At 46.3% G+C, this 23,173-nt stretch overlaps 1 protein-coding gene across 1 annotated transcript in view; it reads right to left on the bottom strand.

Annotated features, from left to right (window-relative positions):
• LOC119177951 (uncharacterized) overlaps positions 1-11,730 on the bottom strand; it is an 81,643-nt gene extending 69,913 nt beyond the window's left edge. The window contains exon 1 of the mRNA XM_075870401.1: positions 11,457-11,730. Coding sequence (XP_075726516.1) covers positions 11,457-11,639 — 183 coding nt within the window. The 5' untranslated portion in view covers positions 11,640-11,730. The remainder of the gene's footprint in view (positions 1-11,456) is intronic.
• Positions 11,731-23,173: the final 11,443 nt, after the last annotated feature.

The raw sequence follows: 23,173 nt of genomic DNA, 5'->3' as shown, positions 1-23,173 counted from the left end.
GGTGCTGTTATGCCAGCGAGTCCCCGTCAAACGTCCGTGCCTCGGAAAAAGGCAATCTGGGTCAAGGCCAGCCCGCAGTCTGCCGGGCGCGAACAACTCCACGGCGTGAACACGCGCGGCGCATCTCTGGCCCACGTGCATTGAGTCAGTTGCGCACGTGACAGCGAGCCGGCGTCCTCATGTCTGGTGGTCTGACGCATCGCGCGGCGAACCCCATTGGAGGAGTCTGCTCTGACGACCAGCGGCGCTTCTGATTGGACGTTTTGGTTGGACCCGGTGTAAATAAAAGAAGCCCTGCGACGCGTCGCGATCGGCGGTCCTATGTGAGAGGCGTCCCCGTGTCGGAGTGCCGACATGTGTGTGAGTCAGCGGTCTTAGGTGAAAGACTGACCTATGTGTTAGAGAGAAGAGCTCGGCTCTTCGAGTCTCTGTCGGCCCCAGTGCCGAAATTGTAACGCCTCTGTAAATATGCTGTACATAAACCTTGTTTAACTCACCGTCGTCTCGTCCGCTCGTCTTATCAGCTCTGCGCAGAAGCAGTCGCGAGCTGATAAACATACGCTACCAAACGGCTGGTGACCTTCCCGGCGGAGTTGAAAGCAGTGGCGCCTCCGGGGCCGTGTTGGCGTCGCCGTCTTTCGCAACAGTGGTGGCTTCGGCGGGATCGGTCCGTCGTTCGCAACAATGCGGAGACGCCGCTCGGTGAACTCCTCAACATGGCGCTGCCTGAACAACGTGGCTACGACCCTACGACTCTGTCGTGGTCGTATATCCCGACAAATCTATCAGACGACGGCCCATCCACCATTTCGGCGGAGCAAGCTGACATTTTTCAACTCGTCAAGGGTCGGCGTCACCACCGAAAAAACGCGGAAGGAGCGTCTGCACTGAAAACTCCTCTCAACAATTCAGCCACTGGAGACGCTCGCGCTCCATCCCCTAAAGCTCCACAAAAGACTTCACCAGTCTCCAAGTGGACGCCGAAACCAACGGTCAGGATGAATCCTGGCGACTACGTGATCGTGCTCAAGCCACGCATCACAGTAGCCCTCAAGGCAGCGTTTCAACAAGGTGAGCTCGGCGCTGCCATTTCCCAACTCATCGGAAGGCAGCACATGAATTACATCACCATTCCTCCCAATTGGGAGCAAAACATCATCATCTGTGGCACGCAGAATAACGAGGTGGTTCAGAAACTGCTGTCGGACTTTCAAATCAACACCAGCAAAGGACCGCTGCCGCTTCGCGGTCACCTCAAGCTCACCGGTGATGTGTGTCGCGGCGTGATTTCTGTGCACAGCCTCGAAACCAGTGCGTCTCTGAAACATAGTGTGCAGTGGCGTGGCGGTGAACTAGTCTATGCGCGCAAGCTGGGGAACTCCAACGTAGCTGTGTTGACTTTCGCTGGAAGGAACGTTCCGCGTTTCGTCCACTATAACGCAGAACTGACTCCCGTCAGGGAGTACAAGAAGACAGTGCCAGCGTGCTACCGCTGTGGTGCACTGGGGCACCGGGCGGATATCTGTCCCAACCCGGTCACCGAAAGATGCAGCGCTGCCTTTGTGGCCAAAACGTGGGCGCTGGTCCTGAGGGGATGGTCCCCCACGAATGCAACCCAACGTGCATAGTTTGCGGGGGTCCGCACCTCACCAGCTCCCGCAAATGCACTGAAAAATTCATCAGGCTTCAGCAACCAGGGTCCAGGACATCGGGGACCCCAACAAAACCAAAGCGCCGGTCAACTGGCAAAGCGCCAATTCCTGGCAAAGCAGCAACGGCAACGCTACCACCAGGCGCGGCGGAATCTCCAGCTTTCGGCGCTCCATCTGGCAACGCTGCACGCAACCAACCCAAGGTAGGCAGTTGGGTGGAGGTTGCCTCCTCTCCCTCCTGTCTCTCCTCTCCACCTTCTTCTGCCACAAGCACTACCGAAACACAAAAACTCAGGCATGAGCTCGCCCTTTTGCGATCTCAGAATGAAAAACTAGCCAGCGAACTTGACTCGCTCAGAACCAATCTCACTACTAAGCCCTCGTTGAGCGACGAAGAGGAAAATATAACAGAAAGGGGATTCCTACTACTGTAGATAGTCGCGTCGCGGCCCTGGGGACCCAGGTGAATGCAATAGAAACACAATTGGCCGACCTCCCCAAAATTATCCACGACACGATCGCGCGTCATATGGAGACTGTCATCGCACAGGTGACACAAACAGTAACTCACATTATGCAAAAGTGGATACAAGACAATCCACGCGTCCTCAAGCGCGTAGGGCCAATTAGGGACGTTAATCGCCCCTCAAAATTTAACAGAGTGACTCCAGATGAGTCGAACTTTTCTGAAGACTCCAGTACGTCAGCACGGGGTGCTAGTTAACTGAGTAATCTTAACAACACAACCCCACCCTCTATCTCCGAACATGGCCTCCAACCCTACGTCGCGAGCCAGAGCAACCCAGCCGTTGTTACTAACACAGTGGAACTGCAGAGGTCTCAAGAACCACAAGAAGCGGGCTCATTTCCGCCTCTATCTTGAGACCTTTGAGTTCCTAGTTGCCGTGGTTGCCCTTCAGGAACCCGGCACGGACGTCAAACTCACAAATTACACTACATTTCAACACAACCCGGAGACATGTATACTTGTTCACAAGCAATATAATGCCCAGGAAGTCACACTCCCCACAACACCGCCTTTCCCATACACGATGGTGTCGGGGCTGCCTATAAGGCGATCTGACCCACCTGTTCATATTTTAAACATTTACTGTCCCCCAAAGCTTAAGAACGTCACGTTCAGCGCAACTTTCACACAAGCTATGCAGGTGGCAGGACGAGACCCCCTCCTGATCGTCGGCGACTTCAATGCCCCAAGCAGGTTATGGGGTTACCCACGAGAGGACACGCGTGGAAGGAAGCTTGCGGAACTTCTTTCTACACTTGGACTCACCCTCCACACTGATCCCGCCAGCCCAACACGTGTAGGCAACTCTGTTCAACGAGATACTTGCCCGGACCTCACAATTACACGCAACATACGCCATGTCGACTGGCTGAACACACAGGACACTCTCGGTAGTGGTCATTGTGTATTAAACACAACCGTGTACATGCGTCCCTTAAAACGCCCACTTACACAAGCTCGTATCCCCGACTGGACAACTTTCCGCACCACTCTACCTATTGCGGACCCTCTCCAGTCGGGATACGACACCTGGTCTAAATCACTGACGTCTACACTGAAACAACACGAACAGCTGATACAGCTCACGGAAACTCAAACGGACGTGGACAACCACCTCCTCCATTTTTGGCAGGCCTGCCGCAGTCTCACCAAACGATGGAAAAAACAGAAACATAACAGACACCTCAAGAAACGCATCCTAGAACTCACAGAGCAAGCTGCGGAATATGCTGCTCAGCTAGCCGACACTAACTGGGTGGACATGTGCAACACGGCTGCACGCCAGATGTCTGGTCGCAACACGTGGCGCCTGTTTCGCGCTCTCATCAATCTAACACAAACACGCACGGAAACTCAACGTCACTTACATAAGGTCATGCACAACTTTACAGGAACGACAACACAGCTGGCAAACACGCTCAGGGACCGATACGTGTGCACCACCAAGGGCCCTTGGACGGCCGCATACTCCTACGCAGGCAAAAAGAACACGCAGTTGGACACCCCGTTCCAGCTCCACCACCGCCAGGCGGCCTTACGCAAGATGAAGCGTGGCACTGCACCAGGGCGTGACCAGGTTACGGTCAAACTGTTGGCCAATCTTCCCGACGCAGCCTACGCCACGCTCCTCAAATACATCAATAGCATTTGGGACCGGGAAACTCCTCTCCCTCTTGAATGGAAATCAGCTCTTGTGACCTTCATCTCGAAGGCAGGTAAACCTATTGACGTGGAGAACCTTCGCCCCATCTCCCTCACGTCTTGTGTCGGCAAGCTGATGGAAACGATGGTGCGCGACAGATTCTCCAAGTTTCTAGAAACACAGCACACTTTTGCGGACACCATGTTTGGATTCCGCCCTCAGAAGTCAGCCCAGGATATACTTCTACAGCTCCACCATGACATATTAGATCCTGTTGAATGCCCCCACAATGACAAGGTAGTCCTGGCCTTGGATCTTAAAGGGGCATTCGACAACGTGAAGCATGAGGTAATCCTTGACCACCTCAGTCAGACCAACTGTGGTTATAAAACATTCAATTATGTTAGACAGTTTCTTACAGACCGTCAAGCCTACATACGCATACAAGATGAGGAACATGGGCCTTACGTCATCGGCTCGAGGGGAACTCCTCAAGGCGCGGTCCTCCCTCCCCTCCTATTAATATAGCCATGCTTCATCTTCCCCCCAAATTGGCTTCTTTACCAGGGATACATCACGCTCTTTACGCGGATGATATCACGATCTGGGCCACGCAAGGTAACCTGGGTCACATGGAGTCATGCCTGCAAGCAGCAGCGACTGTAGTCGACGACTTCGCAACCTACTGCGGCCTCCAGTGTGCCCCGGCTAAGTCAGAATTTGTGCACGTACGTCCCTCCCCTCAGGACACAACTCAGCTCCATATCAGCCTTCCCTCGGGACCGATCCGTGGGGCCAAGGAGATCCGCGTCCTTGGCCTCTTCATACACCACCAACGCAAGGCCGACACCACAATAGCCACACTTCGCACGGTGGGAGACCAGGTGGGCCATATGGTCCGCCGGGTCTCCAACAAGCGGGGCGGATTACGAAGCAGGGATGCAATGCGGCTTGCCCATGCTTTCGTAACGAGTAGAATACTCTACTCGACTCCCTACTTGCACCTACGCAAACACGAGGATGATCAACTCGAGGTCATCCACCGTAAAATTATCAAGCGGGCTCTCGACCTCCCTATCACCACGTCCAACCAGAGACTTCTGGCCCTAGGCGTGGTGAATACCTACCGGGAACTTCGAGAAGCCCACCTCGTTAACCAATACACGCGCCTTGCACAGACCCATTCCGGTCGCCGCCTCTTGGACCGAATACACATCAAACACGATTACTATATTGAGGAAAGGGTAAGAGTGCCAGAACCTCGGAGACGCGCCCTCCGGGTCCGACCCCTTCCACGCAACATGTCCAAAGAAAACCACAGTGGTCGCCGCCAGGCGCGCGCGGAAGCGTTGCAGCGACACTTCGGTCAAGAGGAACACGTGTGCTACGTGGACGTTGCCGGCCCGCACCATGGGGGGTGGTATACTGCCGCAGTCATACACAACGCAAACACCGTAAACGGGCTCACTTTCAAAGCCTACAGCGCAACACACGCGGAGGAGATTGCCATCGCTCTGGCTCTCACCTATCCCTCTTCTAAACATATCATCACCGACTCACGAGGGGCCTGTCGGAACTATCAGCTAGGGTAAGCTTCACCGCTTGCTCAGCGCATACTGGAACCTAGCTGCCGATACGTTAATCCAACTCCGCGAAATCTGGTTTGGGCACCCGGTCACCGAGGACTCAGGGGTAACGAACAGGCCGATCAGGCCGCCCGCGCACTCTTTTTCCGGGCTATCTCACTGTCTTTGGAAGCCTACTCGCAATCAGACAATTCGGCCCTTTCATTCAAAGATATTACCAATTACTACAAGGAGGAGCACCGGCGCTATCCAGACCCCTGTAAGGGACTGAATCGCGCTGACGAGCGCCTCCTTTTAAAACTGTTTACCAATACTGTACTGTGCCCGGCGGTGCTAAAACATTTCAATTAATCCATTGATGGCACGTGCCAGTTCTGTGGTGAGGTGGCTGACATCTTTCACATCGTCTGGGCGTGCCAGTCTAATCCATCTATCCCCCCAACCCCAATCCCACGAGAGAGGACTGGGAGGCGGCCCTGCTCGGCTGTCAAGACCTGAAGGCCCAAGAGGCTCTGGTTCAACGGGCGCGGGCGGCGTTGCTTGCCAAAGGAGCCCCGGAATAGGGGTTCCACCTAGTGCTGTGAGGGTAGGAGGCTAATAAGGCCCCAACCCAATCACCTCTCTGTAACCATTTAATGGTTATTAAATGTTTTCACCACCACGCCAAATGCACGTGGGTTTTGCACTAAACGGTGGCAAAACCAGCTTTACCGCCTGATTATAGAACAAGATTTAGACATCGTCGCTGCACAAAAAACTAAAGTAGAGAGTAAAGAGCACGCTGAGCGAGTGGTGCAGCCTTTCACGAGACTATTTGATGTGTGCGCTTATTACCCGGTGGGTACGTCTGCAGGGTGCCTCCTGTTAGTTCAGCATAGCCCTAATGCGAAAGTCGAGTCTGTAACTACCTGGGAGGTGGGTCATTTTATTATATGTGTGAGTTATTATACTAATATACTTATACTTATACTTATTATACTTATTATATATGTCATTTTATTATACTTAGTGCAAAATGAAGAGTGAACTGTGTGTACGCAACCACTATGATTCAAGATCGAAAGGAGTTTTTTTGAAAAACATGATGTGTATTTGAAGTGTGAACGTACAATAATTTTCGCTGGGGATTTCAACTAAGTTTGTACGAGCACAAAGTAATTGAGTTTGAGGCCATACAGGCATTTAAGCACCGCCGTTCTAATCGATATAGTGGCGAAGGCTCAGCTAAGACGTAGGTGAATGTTTTTGCAGTAGAAATTGGGTTATGTTTACCCACTTTCAGCATTCAAGCCAAGCTAGACTTGACAGAGTATACGTGTCTTCTGAAATCATCCCTTCGGACCATGATAATATAGTTACACCTGTTACGTTTAGCGATCGTTGTTTGGTTTCGTTCTCACGGTGGGTAAACATAAAAGGAATAAGAAACATTTCTCGTGGGAGCTCTGGAAATTAAATGTAAGGCTTTTAAAAGATGAAGAGTTTTTTCGCATTTTTTAAGGCCATAGAAGACTTAGCAAATAGAACACTTGAATCCTGGGGACACAAGTGGGAACTATTTAACCAGACCATTAAAATGAAAGCACTTGAGAGACCAAGTATCCTGAGGCATGCTGAAAAAGAACTTGCAGCGCGCTTGCGTGGAAACTTGCAACAGTTAGGGGTGGAAGAATGCACCCAGGCAGGTTCATTTTATTTATTTATTTATTTATTTATTTATTTCAGGTACCCTCATGGCCCAGAGGGTATTGTTGAGGGTAGTGGTACAGGATCAGGATGTTGAAAGGTGTTCGAATTGTACAAACATTGCACACATATGAGCAAATATACAAAAGCACTGAACAAACAAGTATCCAGCGGTGCGTAGAAGTATACAAAAGTTTAACACAAATCTACACAGGTATTGCCTCTAGCATGAAAAGATAACAAAACTAACTTTGACAACTGCATGCATATGACACATTATAAGGTAAATAAACACTGTGAAGTTCAAGCTACACAGAAGTGAAGTAATCAGACACTTTTTTCCTAAACTGGTCAATATTGTTAGTAAGCACTAGGGATGGTGGCAGGCGATTCCACTCTGATGTAGTTCTAGGAATAAACGAATTTGAATATGATACAGTGCGACATTTCGGGATACCAACTTTGCAAGAATGATCTATGCGCAATGAAACATGAGCAGCGGGTAAGATAAGAGCAGTTTTAAGGGTGGCGTTCAATTTATAGATTTTAAAGAAAAGGCACATGCGCGATATGTTTCTGCGCAGTGTGAGTGGTTCAAGAGATAGAGTTGCTTTCATTTGCGTTACGCTTGATAAACGGCCGTAATCGTGAAGGATGAAACGCGATGCTCTGTTTTGGGTTGATTCAAGTGCATTTATTAGTGATTTATTGCATGGATTGCATACTGAGGACGCGTATTCGAGTTTAGATCGAACAAGTGACTTGTACAATAACAGTTTAACAGAAGCGGGGGCTAGAGAAAAATGTCGCCGAATAAAACCAAGCGTCCGGTTAGCATTTAAGATAATACAGGAGACATGCATATTCCAACTCAGGTCTGCTGTTGAAATAACCCCGAGGTATTTATAGGACGACACTGGTAGCAATGGGGAGCTGCTTATACTGTAAGAGGAAGGGTTTAATTTACGTTGGCGTGAGAACCGCATTACTTTACATTTATTAATATTAAGTGTCATATGCCAAGTCGAGCACCAATTATCGATAGCGTCAAGGTCCTGTTGAAGCAAAGAAACGTCAGTAGCATTTTTTATTTCGCGGTAAATAACACAGTCATCGGCAAAAAGTTTCACAGAAGAAGTCAGATGGCTAGGCAGATCATTTATATATATAAGAAAAAGCAGTGGACCAAAAACTTAGCCTTGTGGGACGCCTGAAGTGACAGGTAGGGTTTAAGAGTTGAAACCATTAACATGAACAAATTGAGAGCGATCTGTTAGAAAACATTTAATCCACTTAAGAACGTTAGGGTCGATATTCAGTTGGCTTAGTTTGTGAAGAAGCAGGCTGTGGGGAACTTTTTCGAATGCCTTACAAAAGTCTATGAATATGCAATCAGCCGCGGAACCATTATCAAGTACAGATTGAAGGTTGTTTGTGAAGGCTACCAACTGCGTTTCATACGAAAATAATTTTCTAAAGCCATGTTGCTCAAATGAAAAAAATGAGAATGATTCAAGAAATTTTGCCAAGTGGGAAGCGATGACGTGTTCAAATATTTTACAAGAAATACTCGTTAAAGAAATGGGGCGATAGTTCGAAGCAGAATGTTTGTCACCAGATTTGTGGAGTGGAATCACTTTACGTATTTTCCAGTCATCTGGAATCTCCCCTGACTGAAAAGACTGAATAAATATTTTGGACAATATTATAGCAGAATTAACCGAGGTGTTTTTGAGCACTTTTGTATTAATGTCATCGGGACCACAACAAGAAGATAATTTTAGGCTCTCAATAATGCGTACAATGCCATCAAAATCAAAATGAACAGGGTCCATGGGGAAATCATAATGAGTGTGACAGGTAGGGAGAGACGAGTTAGTACAACTGGAAAATGCTTTTGTAAACGTGTCATTCAGAGCGGCGGCGCAATCAGCGTTGCTAATTCGGTTTGACTGCAAATCAACAAGAGAAATTGTCGAATCATCTGTATCCTTAATCAGACTCCAGAATTTTTTAGGGTTTGCGGAAAGAAGTTCAGGTAATGTAACATTCATAAACTTATGTTTTGCTTGCTTGAAAGCTTTCTTATATGTACATACGACATCCTTAAGTGCTGACCAGTGCTCCGATTTTCGAGACCGCTTTGCTCTGATGAAGAAACGCCTTTTTTTTTTGTTAGCAAGGCGTTTTAATGCACGGCTGAACCATGGAAACTGACGGTTAGTGGTAATGACCTTTTGGGGAATATGTTGTTTAATTAAATTGTGAATTGTACTTTTAAACAGGTGCCAGTTTTCAGAGACCGATTTCTCGTCGAAACCAACAAGGAACTCATCCAGAAAAATCTTCAGCCCATCATTAATGGCCGAAAAGTTAGCCTTTCCGTAATCGTAAATAACCTTAGGGTTATTATGGGACAAACGAGTTGGGACAGTCAACATTACGTGTATTACGGAGTGATCGCTAATTTTCGGTAAATAGCTGATGTCGGTGACAAGATCGGGAGCTGTTGTTAACAATAGGTCAAGTGTGTTAGACGTGGAATCAGTTATTCTTGTTGGCTCAGTGATAACCTGAGTCAAAGAAAACGTTGAACAGAGTGCTACAAAATTTGATGATTCGCATGTTTCTTCACTTGAGATAGCGGGTGACTGCCGTTAACATCGGGAAAATTGAAGTCACCGAAAAGAAATATCTGCTGATTCGAAAACTTTGTGTGAATGGTGTTAAGAGTGTCGTGAAGATCATTACAAAAGCCTAGTGGCGTAGACGGCGGACGATAACATACACAGAGTAGAAACTTCGTGAAGTTGATTGATTGATTTGTGGGGGTTAACGTCCCCAAACCACCATTTGATTATGAGAGACGCCGTAGTGGAGGGCTCCAGAAATTTTGACCACCTGGGGTTCTTTAACGTGCACCCAAATCTGAGTACACGGGCCTACAACATTTCCGCCTCCATCGGAAATGCAGCCGCCGCAGCCGGGAATCGAACCCGCGACCTGCGGGTCAGCAGCCGAGTACCTTAGCCACTAGACCACCGCGGCGGGGCAACTTCGTGAAGTTAACAGATATTTGGACGCAAGTGAACTCAAGATTTGGTGTGACATTGACTTGTGAGCATTCAAAATTGTGGTTAACAGCAACTAAGGCACCACCGCCACGCTTTGAGGAGCGATCGCATCGGAAAATATTGTAGCACTTTTGAGCAGAAAAAATTTCACTGTCCCGTACAGATTTGTTCAACCAAGTCTCAGTTAATACAATAATGTCAGCGGCAGTAGTTTCAGCAGCACAAGAAATAGAATCGTGGTTACGGACTACACTTCGTATGTTAGTGAAAAGAACTGAAATGTTACTTGGCGCCCGCGGCACGTTATGTGGACGGACGGTGAGCTATTCTGTGGATGCATGTGGAAAGAATTGAATGCGGAGCTTTAGAGGCACTGGGGTTTTTGCATTTCTCCTTTACTTCACCGCTTACCTCGCAATACTCATAACACTTATTGTTTAAAGTGAGTTTGTTATGGCGGAGTTCGAATTTTTCATCTGGCGCTGAGCGTTTCGCAAAGTCTACTAGAATTTTACGGGCATGTCGGGTAGCTGACGAGAAGTCTTCACTAATTGTGATGTCTGATCCTTTAAGTTTGGTTTTTGCGCTGAGTACTTTTTCTTTTGTTTTGTAATTTGCAAACTTTACTATTATTGGTCGAGCTTTGTCGCGATGCAGTGTGCCAACTCTATGCGCACGCGCGATATCGCTATCGACAAGATTAATCGAAATTTGGTCAAGGACAATCTTCTTGACCTCCTTTTCCGAGTCCGCCCATGTTTCCAAGGGGTTATCAGGCACATTAAAAAATAAAAGGTTGTCCCTTCTCGCTCTATCTTCCAGGTCTGACAAACGTGCTTTTAACAAAGTATTTTCGTTTTGAAGTGTGCCAATAGATTCTTTTACTGTAGTTATGTCTTCAGCATGCTCTTCCAGAACTTCAAACCTGTTTTCCATGGAGCTTAACCTTTCAGATATGTTTGTGACCGTCGCGTTCAGTTCAGCGTGTTTTGACGTTAAGCGTCGGATGGAATCGAGTATGCGCGCCTGACCATCCTCGATCAGCTTTGAACGGGCTGTGAGGTCCCTCAGCATTGTTATAACAACATCGGTCGTAGGCTCCGGTGGTACTTCGGACACCTGCGTGCCACCCTGTCGAGGTTTAGTAGGCCCCGGGTTAAGCTCCACATCCCCCGACAGTAAGTTTCAACACATGAAAGTACTCATTAACATGTTGTAAGAGCACTTGTGGGCTGGGAATACAACAAGAAAAGCGTTATTGGAGCGCTTAGAAGGAGCTTCACTAACCTGTAACAGGCAGAGACGAAAAATATTCGTGAGCCGCATCGTAGCGTTGCTCCCATGCCCACTAAAGTGGCACGGCTGGCCCGATGCGCTTATATAAGGCGGCGTTGCTGACGTAATCGAAGATGTCCAGGTTGATCCAGGGGGAGCCACAGGAACTTGCGACAGGGTGGTCTCCCACGGCATGTCGGAGCGTGCGTCATGTAGCGCTGGTTCGGAGACGATCGGCGTTAAACGATAAGCGTCACCGGGAAGCCACTCGGGCAAACCGACAGCGCATGCGTCGACAACGAACGGCAGCTGTAACAGGCGGAGACGAAAAATATTCGTGAGCCGCACCGTAGCGTTGCATTCATGTTCACTCAGAGGAGATAAACCAAACTAAACAAAAAAATTTCAGAGGAGATAAACCGAACTAAACAGAAGATAGAGTTGAGAGACCAAGAACGATATCGCGGAGCATTGATTCGAGCTCGAGCAGAAAACTTGGTAGCGGGAGAAATGCCAACAAAACAAGTTCGGAGCTGAGAAGATGCCTGTAAAAGTGACATAAGGGAAATAGATTATAAAAGAGCAAGGTACCATACGAAAGAAGCAATACTCGGTGAAATTTTCAAACATTACAAATAGTTATTCACACCAACCTGTGTACACGCAGATCGTTTGAATAGTGATTTGATTTCATTAATGCCAAGACTGATGACGAAAGGAAGTAAATATTAGAATTGCTTATAACAGAGCGAGAAGTTGAAAACAATTGATAAGTTATACAACGGTAAAGGCTGGTGCACACCGGCGACTTGCAGTGGTCGCGCGACCATTTGCGACTGGTCGCAAACGGTCGCAAAGCGACTGCTTTGACTAGTCGCTTCCTGACCGATTTTTCAGTCGCGCGACTGCAGCCGCAAGGCTGCTGGAACCAATCAGCGATGCTCAATTTTTGTTTTTGTTTTTAGGGGCGAAGCTCCTTAGGGCGTGGGCTGTGCGTCCCCTGTAGCCTGTATGTAGCCACCTGTAGTTTAGTTCTTGCAGTGTTCACTAGATGGCGGTACCGTCCCCTTAGGCAGGGGTGCCCCTGTCACCCTTATTATTCATGATGTACCTACAAGGATTAGAGGCAAAATTAGAGGGAAGTGGACTGGGCTTCAACCTCTCTTTAGTCAAACAAGGAAAACTTATTGATCAGGCACTACCAGCGTTAATGTACGCAGATGATATAGTGCTAATGGCCAACAACAAGGAAGATTTGCAGAGATTGATGGACATCTGCGGTAATGAGGGAGATAGGTTAGATTTTAGATTCAGTAAGAAAAAATCAGCAGTCATGATTTTCAATGCCAACGAAGGTAGTGAGCTTAGAATACAGGAGGTCACGCTAGAGATAACAGATAAATACAAATATCTGGGCGTATGGATAAGCAATGGGACCGAGTATCTGAGGGAACACGAAATATTCGTGACGACTAAAGGTAACAGGAATGCAGCAGTCATGAAAAATAGGGCTCTGTGGAATTACAATAAATATGATGTTGTGAGAGGAATATGGAAAGGGGTCATGGTTCCTGGGCTGACGTTCGGCAATGCGGTCTTGTGCATGAGATCAGAAGTTCAAGCAAGATTAGAAATTAAGCAACGTGGAATAGGTAGGCTTGCTTTAGGAGCTCACGGGAATACACCAAATCAGGGAGTACAAGGTGATATGGGATGGACATCATTTGAGGGCAGGGAAGCTAGCAGCAAGATAAAATTTGAGAAACGATTGAGAGAAATGGGGGAAGAGCGCTGGGCTAGAAAGGTTTTCAGCTACTTGTACATGAAGAATGTCGATACAAAATGGAGGAAGCGAACCAGGAAGTTGACTGGTAAATACTTAGAAAACAGCAGGTGGCCAAACCAAAAAGAACTATCGGTTAAGAAGAAAGTGAAGGAAACGGAGACTGACATGTGGAGAATGGGCATGATTAAGAAGTCCGCACTAGAGATCTATCGAACTTTTAAGCAGGAAATTGCCAAGGAAAGGATCTATGATAATACTCGGGGTAGTTCTCTACTGTTTGAGGCCAGGACGGGAGTACTGCGAACCAAGACATGTCGGGCCAAATACGAAGGGGTAGACACAGTATGCAGTGCGTGTGGAGAGGAAGAAGAAACTGCCGAACACTTGATAATGTTCTGTAAAGGGCTTCACCCTATAGTTCAGGATGATGGCGCAGAGTTTTTCAAAGCACTGGGGTTTAGGGACCGGGAGGGCAAAATAAACTTTAAGCGGGTAGACTTAACCAGAAGGAGGTTATCTGATTGGTGGCTAAAGTCAAGACACGAGTGAAAATTAAACTCTTCACTGCAAAGTACGAATCCTCAAACTCACTTTTTAAGGAAAAAAATAAATATAGTTTTTGGTTCATCAGGTATTACGGCTTGGTGGCGCTAGCCACCGCCCGATTTAAAGGGTACAGCCATATCCATCCATCCATCCATCCATCCGTAGCCACCTCTAGAGGTGTTCGCCGAGGCGATTTCGACCGGCGGCGGCGTGGGGGTCGTCCAGAGTCGGCGGCGGCGGCGTTGTCGGCGCACGCCGGTTTTTTAATCGGCGGCGGCGTGCGGCCAATTTTCGTCAGCGGCGGCGGCGGCGGCGGCGCAGAAACCGAAACTGAAAATTCAAAAGGCTCTTTTGCCACAGGTTACTCAATTCGTTGAAATTCAGGGATTTTCCTCCAAATAGCATAAATGACACTACACAGATGTATCGACATCCCTATGAATGGAAAGCGTTTGGTAAAATAGTTTTTATTTTGCATTCATAAAAAATAACGCGTATTTCAATATAAGTGCATGTTCTATCGTGAATGTGCAGCACTTTGCTTTTTTTTAATTTAAGATGCAGCAGTTTGTTGCTGTTGTTGGCTACGTCATACTTTATGAAACCTTCTTTCATTGAACAATGAGCAAGCAGTGACGCACGTCACTCATTTCGCTTTTTCCGAATCCGATCTTACTTTTACACTGTACGCTGCACAAAAAAGAAGCACCTCTGCTTCGAGTTTTCTTATTGCGATTGCATGAAACCGATTTTTTGAGTATCTGTCATGCTTTGAATGTAACTTTCCTTCAAACGAATCAAAATACCTACTTTTCACAATGTGAGAATCTTTTATGCAGCGGTATAGGATGTGGAAGGAAACAAATCTGCGCATTTATTCAACTAGTTCTCAGCGCGGTGTTCAATGAATAAAGTGTAGACATGGGCGTGGGCGAGGCGGGTGGTGCAAAAAGGACACTTGAACCCTTCAAGCTCCACCAGCACTTGCTACCCACTCTAGCGACACCAACACGACCTACTCCCTCAGTCATGATGCAAGTTGAAAGAAGGGTTTGCATCCCCCCAAGACAAAAACCTGTCGATGGTCATATGTGCAGATGAGAGCAAATGCAATATTTGCTCAGATACACAACCCATACTGGTCACGAGCTGGGCGTCCGTTGACCACGCCTGCAGAAAACGTTGACTCCCCGGCCCCTTGGTGTTTGGTCAGGGGAGGGAAACACCCCTTGCAAGTGGGCCCCATGAAAATTTCTCATAAAAACGTCACAAATAAGAATGCTTGATAAGTATGTATAAAACATTCAACTGTTCAATGCTTTTTTGTAGCGTGTTCACGTGCTCAATACCCATCAGATGTGCGAGAAATCGAAATAGCAACTGCCACTCTCGACTTGTTCCGGAAAAAACACAACAGAACAATGCAATTACGAGAGCTGGGAACCTTTGTTTTTTTTGTATATTTGATTCCTAGGCATGATTTGAATTCTTATATAAACAAAATGAAAACCTGCAACATATTAAAAAAAGGCTGCTATTGCAAGATGTGTGTTGCAAGACGTGATTTTTCTAGACTTACGTCTCTGCAAGGCACATCTGGTGTCACAAGCTTGTAAGTGTCCCCCCTTTTCCCCACGACATCTCCCGATACCCCCCCCCCTCTCTAATAAAAAGGCACCAATGTAGGCCTCCGTGATTGCCTACTGGCGCGCGGTGGGCCCTTCCGGTGGCTAGGTTCAACAGTGGCGATTTCGACTTGCTTTATTGGAGGTGCTGAAGGATCAAGAAAAGGCCGATATTTGTAAATTTCTTGAGAGTTCAGTGATAGTTTCTTCATGAATACCGTGGATTATTGGACCTCACTTTGTGTATAATGCTCCAATAAAAAAATGGTTTCATCCTGTGTCACTGCAGAGTCAGAAGCCATCACATGTGCAGGCATCATTAAGCTTCTATATGACATTGCTAAGGTTCAGTACATTTGTACAAATAATTCTCGTTAACTGAACATTTTGAGTATAATCCTTGCTTGGGTTAGTATGTGTGAAAAATAAATTTGAGATTTAAAATTATCATGGTGGGTTTCTGCAGCAAAGACACATTGATTAAAACTGATGACTCCGGAGCTACGGCAGAGGTAACATTCGTTCTGTTTTTTTCGGTTACGGTAACGGTAGTGCGTTTCCTTTTTTATGTATCTATATAACGTGCAGCCGTGAAACGTTCCCCTTTTTCTTATTTGAGTAACGAGTGAGGTATTTAGTTACTTTTTACTGTAACGGATACATCACTAAATAGACTTACAGGAGTGATGTCGGCCGACACCGTCAGTTGTTGCGGTCAATAGGCTGGCTGTAAACATTACATAGATATATTCCTTTCACCCAGCACGTCATAGAGAAGGGTCACTCGACCATTAAGGACCTCGACCTTTGAGAAATACACAACAGCTTCTTAATGATATGCATATCATCCCACCGAAGCGTGCACTTCGTTTCATTAATATTTACAGTCAACGTGAGTGCTGTCGTCACGCCGTATGTTTTAGGTAGAAATTTATCCTACTCAAAATACCCAAAGACGTCGATTCACCTTGCAACGCGTGGCCACCCACTGACGGTTCTGTATGAAAATGGCATCCACAGTGAAACATGTTGCATCTGCTGAAATTTTATCGCAACATTATTATACTGCCACGCTCACTTGTATTTTTATGTCACTGTCTTGCGCAAAGGCACTGCCGTAGTGGTTCAGTAGCTAAGGTACTCGGCTGCTGACCCGCAGGTCGTGGGATCAAGTCCCACCTGCGGCTGCTTTATTTTCGATAGAGGCGAAAATGCTGTAGGTCCATGTGCTGCGATTTGGGTGCATGTTGAAGAACCCCACGTTGTCAAAATTTCTGGAGTCCTCCACTACGGCATCTCTCATAATCATGTGGTGGTTTTGAAACGTTAAACACCACATATTAATCAGTTTCCTTTCGCAAAGGACGCTTGGCTGTCTGCGAAAACTCTACATTATTTTAGAATCTCCTGATAAGCTTGAGACACCTACGATATGAATGCTACGCGTATAAATGGCGACGTACCTTCGCGCAGATCATTTTACCGACGACCAATGCTCTAATTACCGCTATCTGTGTAAAGCACGAATTTCTAGTACTTTGCACTTTCCTATGCACATGTTCACTCAATAAAAAGTGTCGTCTTGAGCAACCCACGTACCATATTTTTTGCCGTCGCAACCACGTGACAATGCCGTAAGTGAAATGAGAACGCTGAAATTATCGATACAAAACAGTGAGATGGGGCGTAAGTGCACGCCCAAGTTTGATTTGAGATGCGTATACCACAAGTCATTTTCTTCTATAGAACCAATATGATGCGGATTTGTTAAAATACTGTTAAGTTGAATGTCAAGAAAGGAAGAACACCAACTTGGAAAGAGACAGTGGAGACGAAACTTGATAGGTATTCACGTAAAGTTTGATCGGTCATTCCACTATCTCAGGTGTATTCGAAAAATGTCGCGCTGATTTACTCTATTGAAAGCAGTCTATTGCGAAAATGTTTTGCAGAGAAAAATATTTTTATAGGTGACCGAAATTCCGGCTATAGGATGGGCCCTATATCGAGTCATAAGATAAAAGCACATTTACTGAGTGGGTCTATGTGGGCTCCATTTATTTTGCCGACCTAGTGTTCCGAATATTAAAAACCTCTTGACGTTACGGCTTGTATAGCCGGGAATTTTATTTTTCGAATTATAAGACTGTTACTATCTCCCCCCTCCCCGGAACTCGTTCTAGGGTTGGTCCTTTGATAAAAACCAGTCATATATCTTTAAAAAATGCTTGGATATTAACTATTCATGACTCTCATTTAAGGATGTGGAAATGAAATGACCATCACTAAATGACTGATGAGGTGAAATATTAACATTAAAAAGCATAGTGAACGTGACTAAAAAGCTAATTCTACAAAAACAATGTAACCTGAACTAATGAAGTCACCATACATCTAAAACCTCATGCAATGTATATTGCATACCTGCAAGGTGCAGTTATTCAAGCGCTTTTTGCACTGAAATTTGGTCACGGAGTTAATCCCGTTCATGGTGGTGCTATTTTTAATTTTAACGGTTGAATATCTAACGAAGCATTAGGAAATTCTTTGCATGAAACACGTATTTTTTTTTGCGATGTAATTGAGCATTGTATACATTGTGCTGGCACGAAGTTTAATGCAGGTGATGTCTTTATATTGTACACCGTTCGGTGACTGTGGTAAAATAGAAACAGCAATTTATGTTAATTCATGCTACAAAACACACGCGACCTGCTCCCAGAGAACAGAAGAATGCATAACGAAGTGCGTTACTAATGAACGGAAGAATTAAATAATTCTCGGTCTTTAATGTTGTTTCTGTAGTCCAATCTACAAACGTTCGTATTAAACGAGCATGACGGTACGAAGGCATGGAATTGGGTTCTGCAGCATGTTGTGACACATGTGGCACTGCAGGTCACATTTATTACGCGACATCAGAATCTACACTGAGCTTGATCTATGATTATGTACTTAATCAACGGAGTATGAGTGCTAAGCTCCGGTTTTATTATTAATGTGGCTTCAAGGACGAGAAAGCAGCACGATTCGCGAGCAATCGAGCACCCATTCTGTCTTTCTATTGCGTTGAACTGCTTGTGCCATCAGATGCCACTTCAGTTTTTTTTTTAAATAATTGTGGCGATTGGGAAAGTTGTGAGCGCCAAACAAGACGTTAACAAGAACGAGAGAGACAGGACAGATGCTTGTGAACGTCTTGTGGAAGCATTAGTTTGCGCTTGAAATTTCCCGATAGCAATGCGCCATCTGGCTGAATTTCAAGTTTTGTTAAAATGTAGCAATGGCACAGACTATGGGCTTTTGTCATGTCATTTGCTACCAGTTAAACAGCGGCGGCGTATTTTAAGGTACCATGAAAATTGTCGCGGTCATATTTCAAGAAGGAAGGAGGCAGAAACGCACCGTTCATGTCGTACGTGATCCTTTATCACTCGCGGAAATAAATTTATTGGTCGAAGAATTCTGTTACCTGGTCGAAGAATTCTGTTACCTCTCGGCAATCAGAGAGGCTTTTAATTCTCGAGTCTCTTTATGAGATATTGCTGCCATCTTTTTCCAACAGGCTTGCAATTCTGTTGTACTGATACAACATAGCAATGACCGTGTTTTTGTAGATTTTTTTTTCGTTCCCATTTAGACACTTTTCCATTCATAGACATCTTTGAAGCGCGTAAGAACTTCCCGTCGCCCCTCACATGTCGTTGCATTCGTCCAGTCCACATTGCAAACGGCTTGATGGCAAAGTTGTTTCCACGCTCAGGTTTCTCGTACCGAAGCTTTCGCGCTCTTTGTGCACTTCAAGGAATGCAGAAAGACTACAAAACAACGCAACGAGCTCTACACCGTGCCATGGGGACTGGTATGGGGCAAATTTGTTGCGAGTGGTTTCGCAGTGTTCTGCCATTGTGCTTCGTTCGCTGTTCCGTGAGCTCAAGTTTGGTCGACACGCGGCGTCATTGCGGCGCCATTGGTGTCGTGTTTCCCGTGTCTTTTCTTGTACACAGTATTCTGCGAATAAATGCCTCTGCGTAGCCGCTGGGGCCGAGGTCGCGGATTACGTTTTTCCTTCTTTCCTTCCGCAGCTGTGGTGACAATTGGTGGTTAGATTATCGGTTATTTCTTTACTTATTTTAGTTTTTTCGTTTAGCTAGTTTTTTGTATTCTTGCCCAAGAAAGGGGATGCAGCTTTTTTTTTTTTTTCTCGTGGGAATGACCTTAGGTATCTGCGTACATGGTTGCAGCTCCACATTTCCAAGTTGTACGACTCGGACTGCCCTGCCGACGGCCCCCATTCTCTTTCTGCTCTAGCAGCCATGACCGTCACGTTCCTCCAAACCTTCTCCTCTTAACTACTTCTAAACTATTTTCTCCACTCTCCCCTTTCCCTTCAAGGGACTAAGCCGTGGTCTCGCAAGGAAAGATGGTGTCTTTTTCTTTTTCTTCAACCACACATTCATCCATTCAGGGGAAGCTTGCATGCAGTAACTGGTTTGGAAAGCAGGTAAGGTTCGCGGAAAGTCACCTCACCTACCCTGATTTGTTCCGGGTCAACGCTCTCGAGGTGCGCCAAAAGAGGCGACAACACGAAAGTCATACTTCGAATTCTTTAGGGCTGTTGGCTCCCCTCGTCAAAAACTCTTTGGACACGCCTGACTGACTGACGGCCTAGGAAGAGCTGTCGGAAATCAAGGCAGCTTGATTCGTTCGACGTGCCACGAGACGCGCTGAATAATTATCCGAGAGGTTGGGATCTGTCGTCAGGTATGTTTCCCACACTCTGTGGTGCTTTCAAGTCTTCCACTACCCCAGGCCCTAGCGCTGCAGACCCTATTCTGCACGTGCGATGCAACGTTATTGCACTGTGCTGCGTTGTGCGTATTATTGCACTATGACCTACGTTGTGTTTCTCTCTCGCCGTGTGACGAACTGAACATGCATCCTTTCTATTTCCTGGGTAGAAAAGAAGGCAGTGTTTGACTTTCTCTCTCTTTCTCCTTCTCGTTTTTTTTAGCTTTATTCGCTGCGCCGTGCTCCTTGCTGGGCTGCAGAAATTAGGCGCCTTCTTCTAACCACTACCCCCACCATTTGGGGGACGGAGATGAAGACGACAATTTCTTTGGACTGCCCTGGACTGAATGGACATGCAGTCTGTCCATTTACAGTGATCTGCAAGGCCGCTTTCCTGTAAGGTTCATTTTCTAGCCAAAAACTATCGTTCACAGACTGCTTTTCTCCCTCATTGTGTCTTTATCTCTTCGAATTCCAGCGAATGCACGCGAGCACGCGAGTACAACAAAATGTCACCTCTCCAAATTCCAGCAAAGGCACGCGAGCACAACAAGATCTCAAAAAGATGAATGGCAAAAACAAAATGAGCAAGAAAAGCAGTCTGTGAACGAGAGTTTATGGTTGGAAAACTAACCTTACAGAAAAGCTGCCTTGCAGATTATTGCAAACTGTCTATTGTTTTCTCCTGCAGAGAATTTTAGGAAGACCACGGCTTAAAACGCGAGCACCAAGACGCTCTGAACCAGCTCTCAGAAGCTCTCATCAAGCTTCCATGATGCTACCTTTAGTGTGTAAATAGTGAACATAAACGTTGCTCTTATCAGCCCCGGCTACTCTGCTTGACTTCTACCTGACACTTGGCTAGCTCCTTCGAACACATCACGAGCAAGCAGAAGGGCACGGAGTTGTAAAGATGAAAATGTGCAACATCACATCGCTTTTATTACGGGACATATTCGTTCTCCGCCGCATTCGCCCGATCGGGTCCACATCTAACTTTCCAGTTTTATAGCGACGACACACCGTTGATTGCGGTCACGTCATTGAATGTCATTTAAACAGCGGTTGCATTATTTATTTGCAAATTACTTCTTCATAAAGTATGGTGAAGTAATTTATTATTTGGTCACCTCAGGAGCCTTCTAACTTGACTTATTTTTTATCAAGACTTGAATATAATGTTAAGTTTTATTTGGTTGACTCTGAGCATTACCTTCGCAACAGAAGTACATCTGTCAGCGACAATCATTCTTAACCTCTCCCAGTGCCAGTAGGTCCGTTCAAGTTACGTCATGAAAACCAGTTTGCTGAACTATGTCATATATGACATGTCGCTCAAATGTCGGTCTCTGGATTTTTGGTGAATCCAGCCGTCTTTTGTAAATTGTTTACTGGCAAGTTTTTAAATTTTGTTTTGTTCTTTTTAAATCTGGTGGTCTCAGACAAGCTTATTACGCCTCTTCTCACCACTGGATAGCCGTTGTTACGCGCGGCGCCTGGGCCAACGGGGGAGGGCCGCGTTCTTTGTTCATCAAACAAGTCACCGAAGGGCTGCCAGCCTGCTGTCCGCCGTGTACTGTTCATCTTAGCCGGGAAGTAAGGTGGCATTCCGACACCATAAGACGTTCGACGAGACGACCACAATGGTTTCTTGGTGTAACAGGGGCAGTGTGGTGGCCGCGCCCCTATCAAAGACCTTGACTTGGGCGAGTGTGAGCGGCACCGTCAGAAATGGCGTGTGTGTCTCGTGATTCAACAGCGCATTCTGGACCCATTCCCTGATTAAGTCAAAACGTACACTTTATAGTGAGCCACCCAGCTCATTCGCAAGAGACCTCTCGCCCTGTCTGTACAGAATGTATTAAATCCTCTGTTAAGTTTGCCATCTTACTCCTGAGTGCACATGCGTTTTATTTTCTGTCTTTCTACACGCCCTTTCTTGCCCCTATTTCTCAACCCCCAGTGCTAGGCAGCAAACCGTATGCCAAGATATGGTTAATCCCCCAGCCTTCCTTTCTCTCTCTCTTGCCATCTTACTGCCTTGGCATCTTCATCCCGGGAATCCAATGTCTTAAAAGGCCGGTACAAACAGATAAGTTAAACAATAAAACAGACGGTGAATATTTTCTGCAGCATGTTCAGACGCTGCATATAGGTGGTCATCCTCGAAAATTATCAACTATAACACCACGGACAGGTGCTGATATACCCTGAGTAGGTTCGAGCATGTATTATGCTTCGACGCTTTTAATCTTCATTAAACTTCTCCCTTTCGATTTCGTCCTTCGGGGTTTTGTGTAGTTCTTCATCTAACGCCTAACCCCCCTGTCCTTCCTCATTTATTCCTCCTCCTCCCTTCATCTAACGCGCTGCATTCGTGCTGCACTGCTACCACTTCATTTCTTCTTTATATACGCCCTGTTTCGGGCACAATTATAGGCTGCCATCTTGGACTGATAATGAAGCCGTTTTTCATCCGTATGAATATTCGAATTGTGCTATGGCGAACTCGCACGCATCAAAACGCTGGGCCATTACATTCAACGTCGTATCACCATAATCATAGCTAATTACGACACAAAAAAAACAGCAAAAATTGCTTTTGAGCCTAAGATGGCAGTGTCTATGCTTTACTGTAACTGTTACAATTATTTTTCGTCAATTTGTCCAATATGTCATTTCATGCAGCGGCCGCCGAACTCGTTCCGCTGTTCATAGTGGTACTCTCGGCCTCTGAAGCTGGATGAAGATAACTAAGAAGCCTGGTTTTTACTGGCTACACAAAATGTGAAACGAGGCTATAAATCAAGATGAAAAAGAAGACAAATCTATGAAAAGTCCGTACTGGCGCATAAATGGCGCGCCGATTGCGCCGATGAAAAACGCGCCGATCAGTTCACGTCGGCGGCGGCGGCGCGGTGAAAACTATTGGCGGCGGCGCGCCGACCAGTCGGCGCACACCTCTAGTTTAGTTTTTGCAG

This window comes from Rhipicephalus microplus, chromosome 1 (assembly GCF_043290135.1).
Source record: "Rhipicephalus microplus isolate Deutch F79 chromosome 1, USDA_Rmic, whole genome shotgun sequence".
NCBI lineage: Eukaryota > Metazoa > Arthropoda > Arachnida > Ixodida > Ixodidae > Rhipicephalus > Rhipicephalus microplus.
This window is presented reverse-complemented; position numbering and strand designations above follow the sequence as displayed.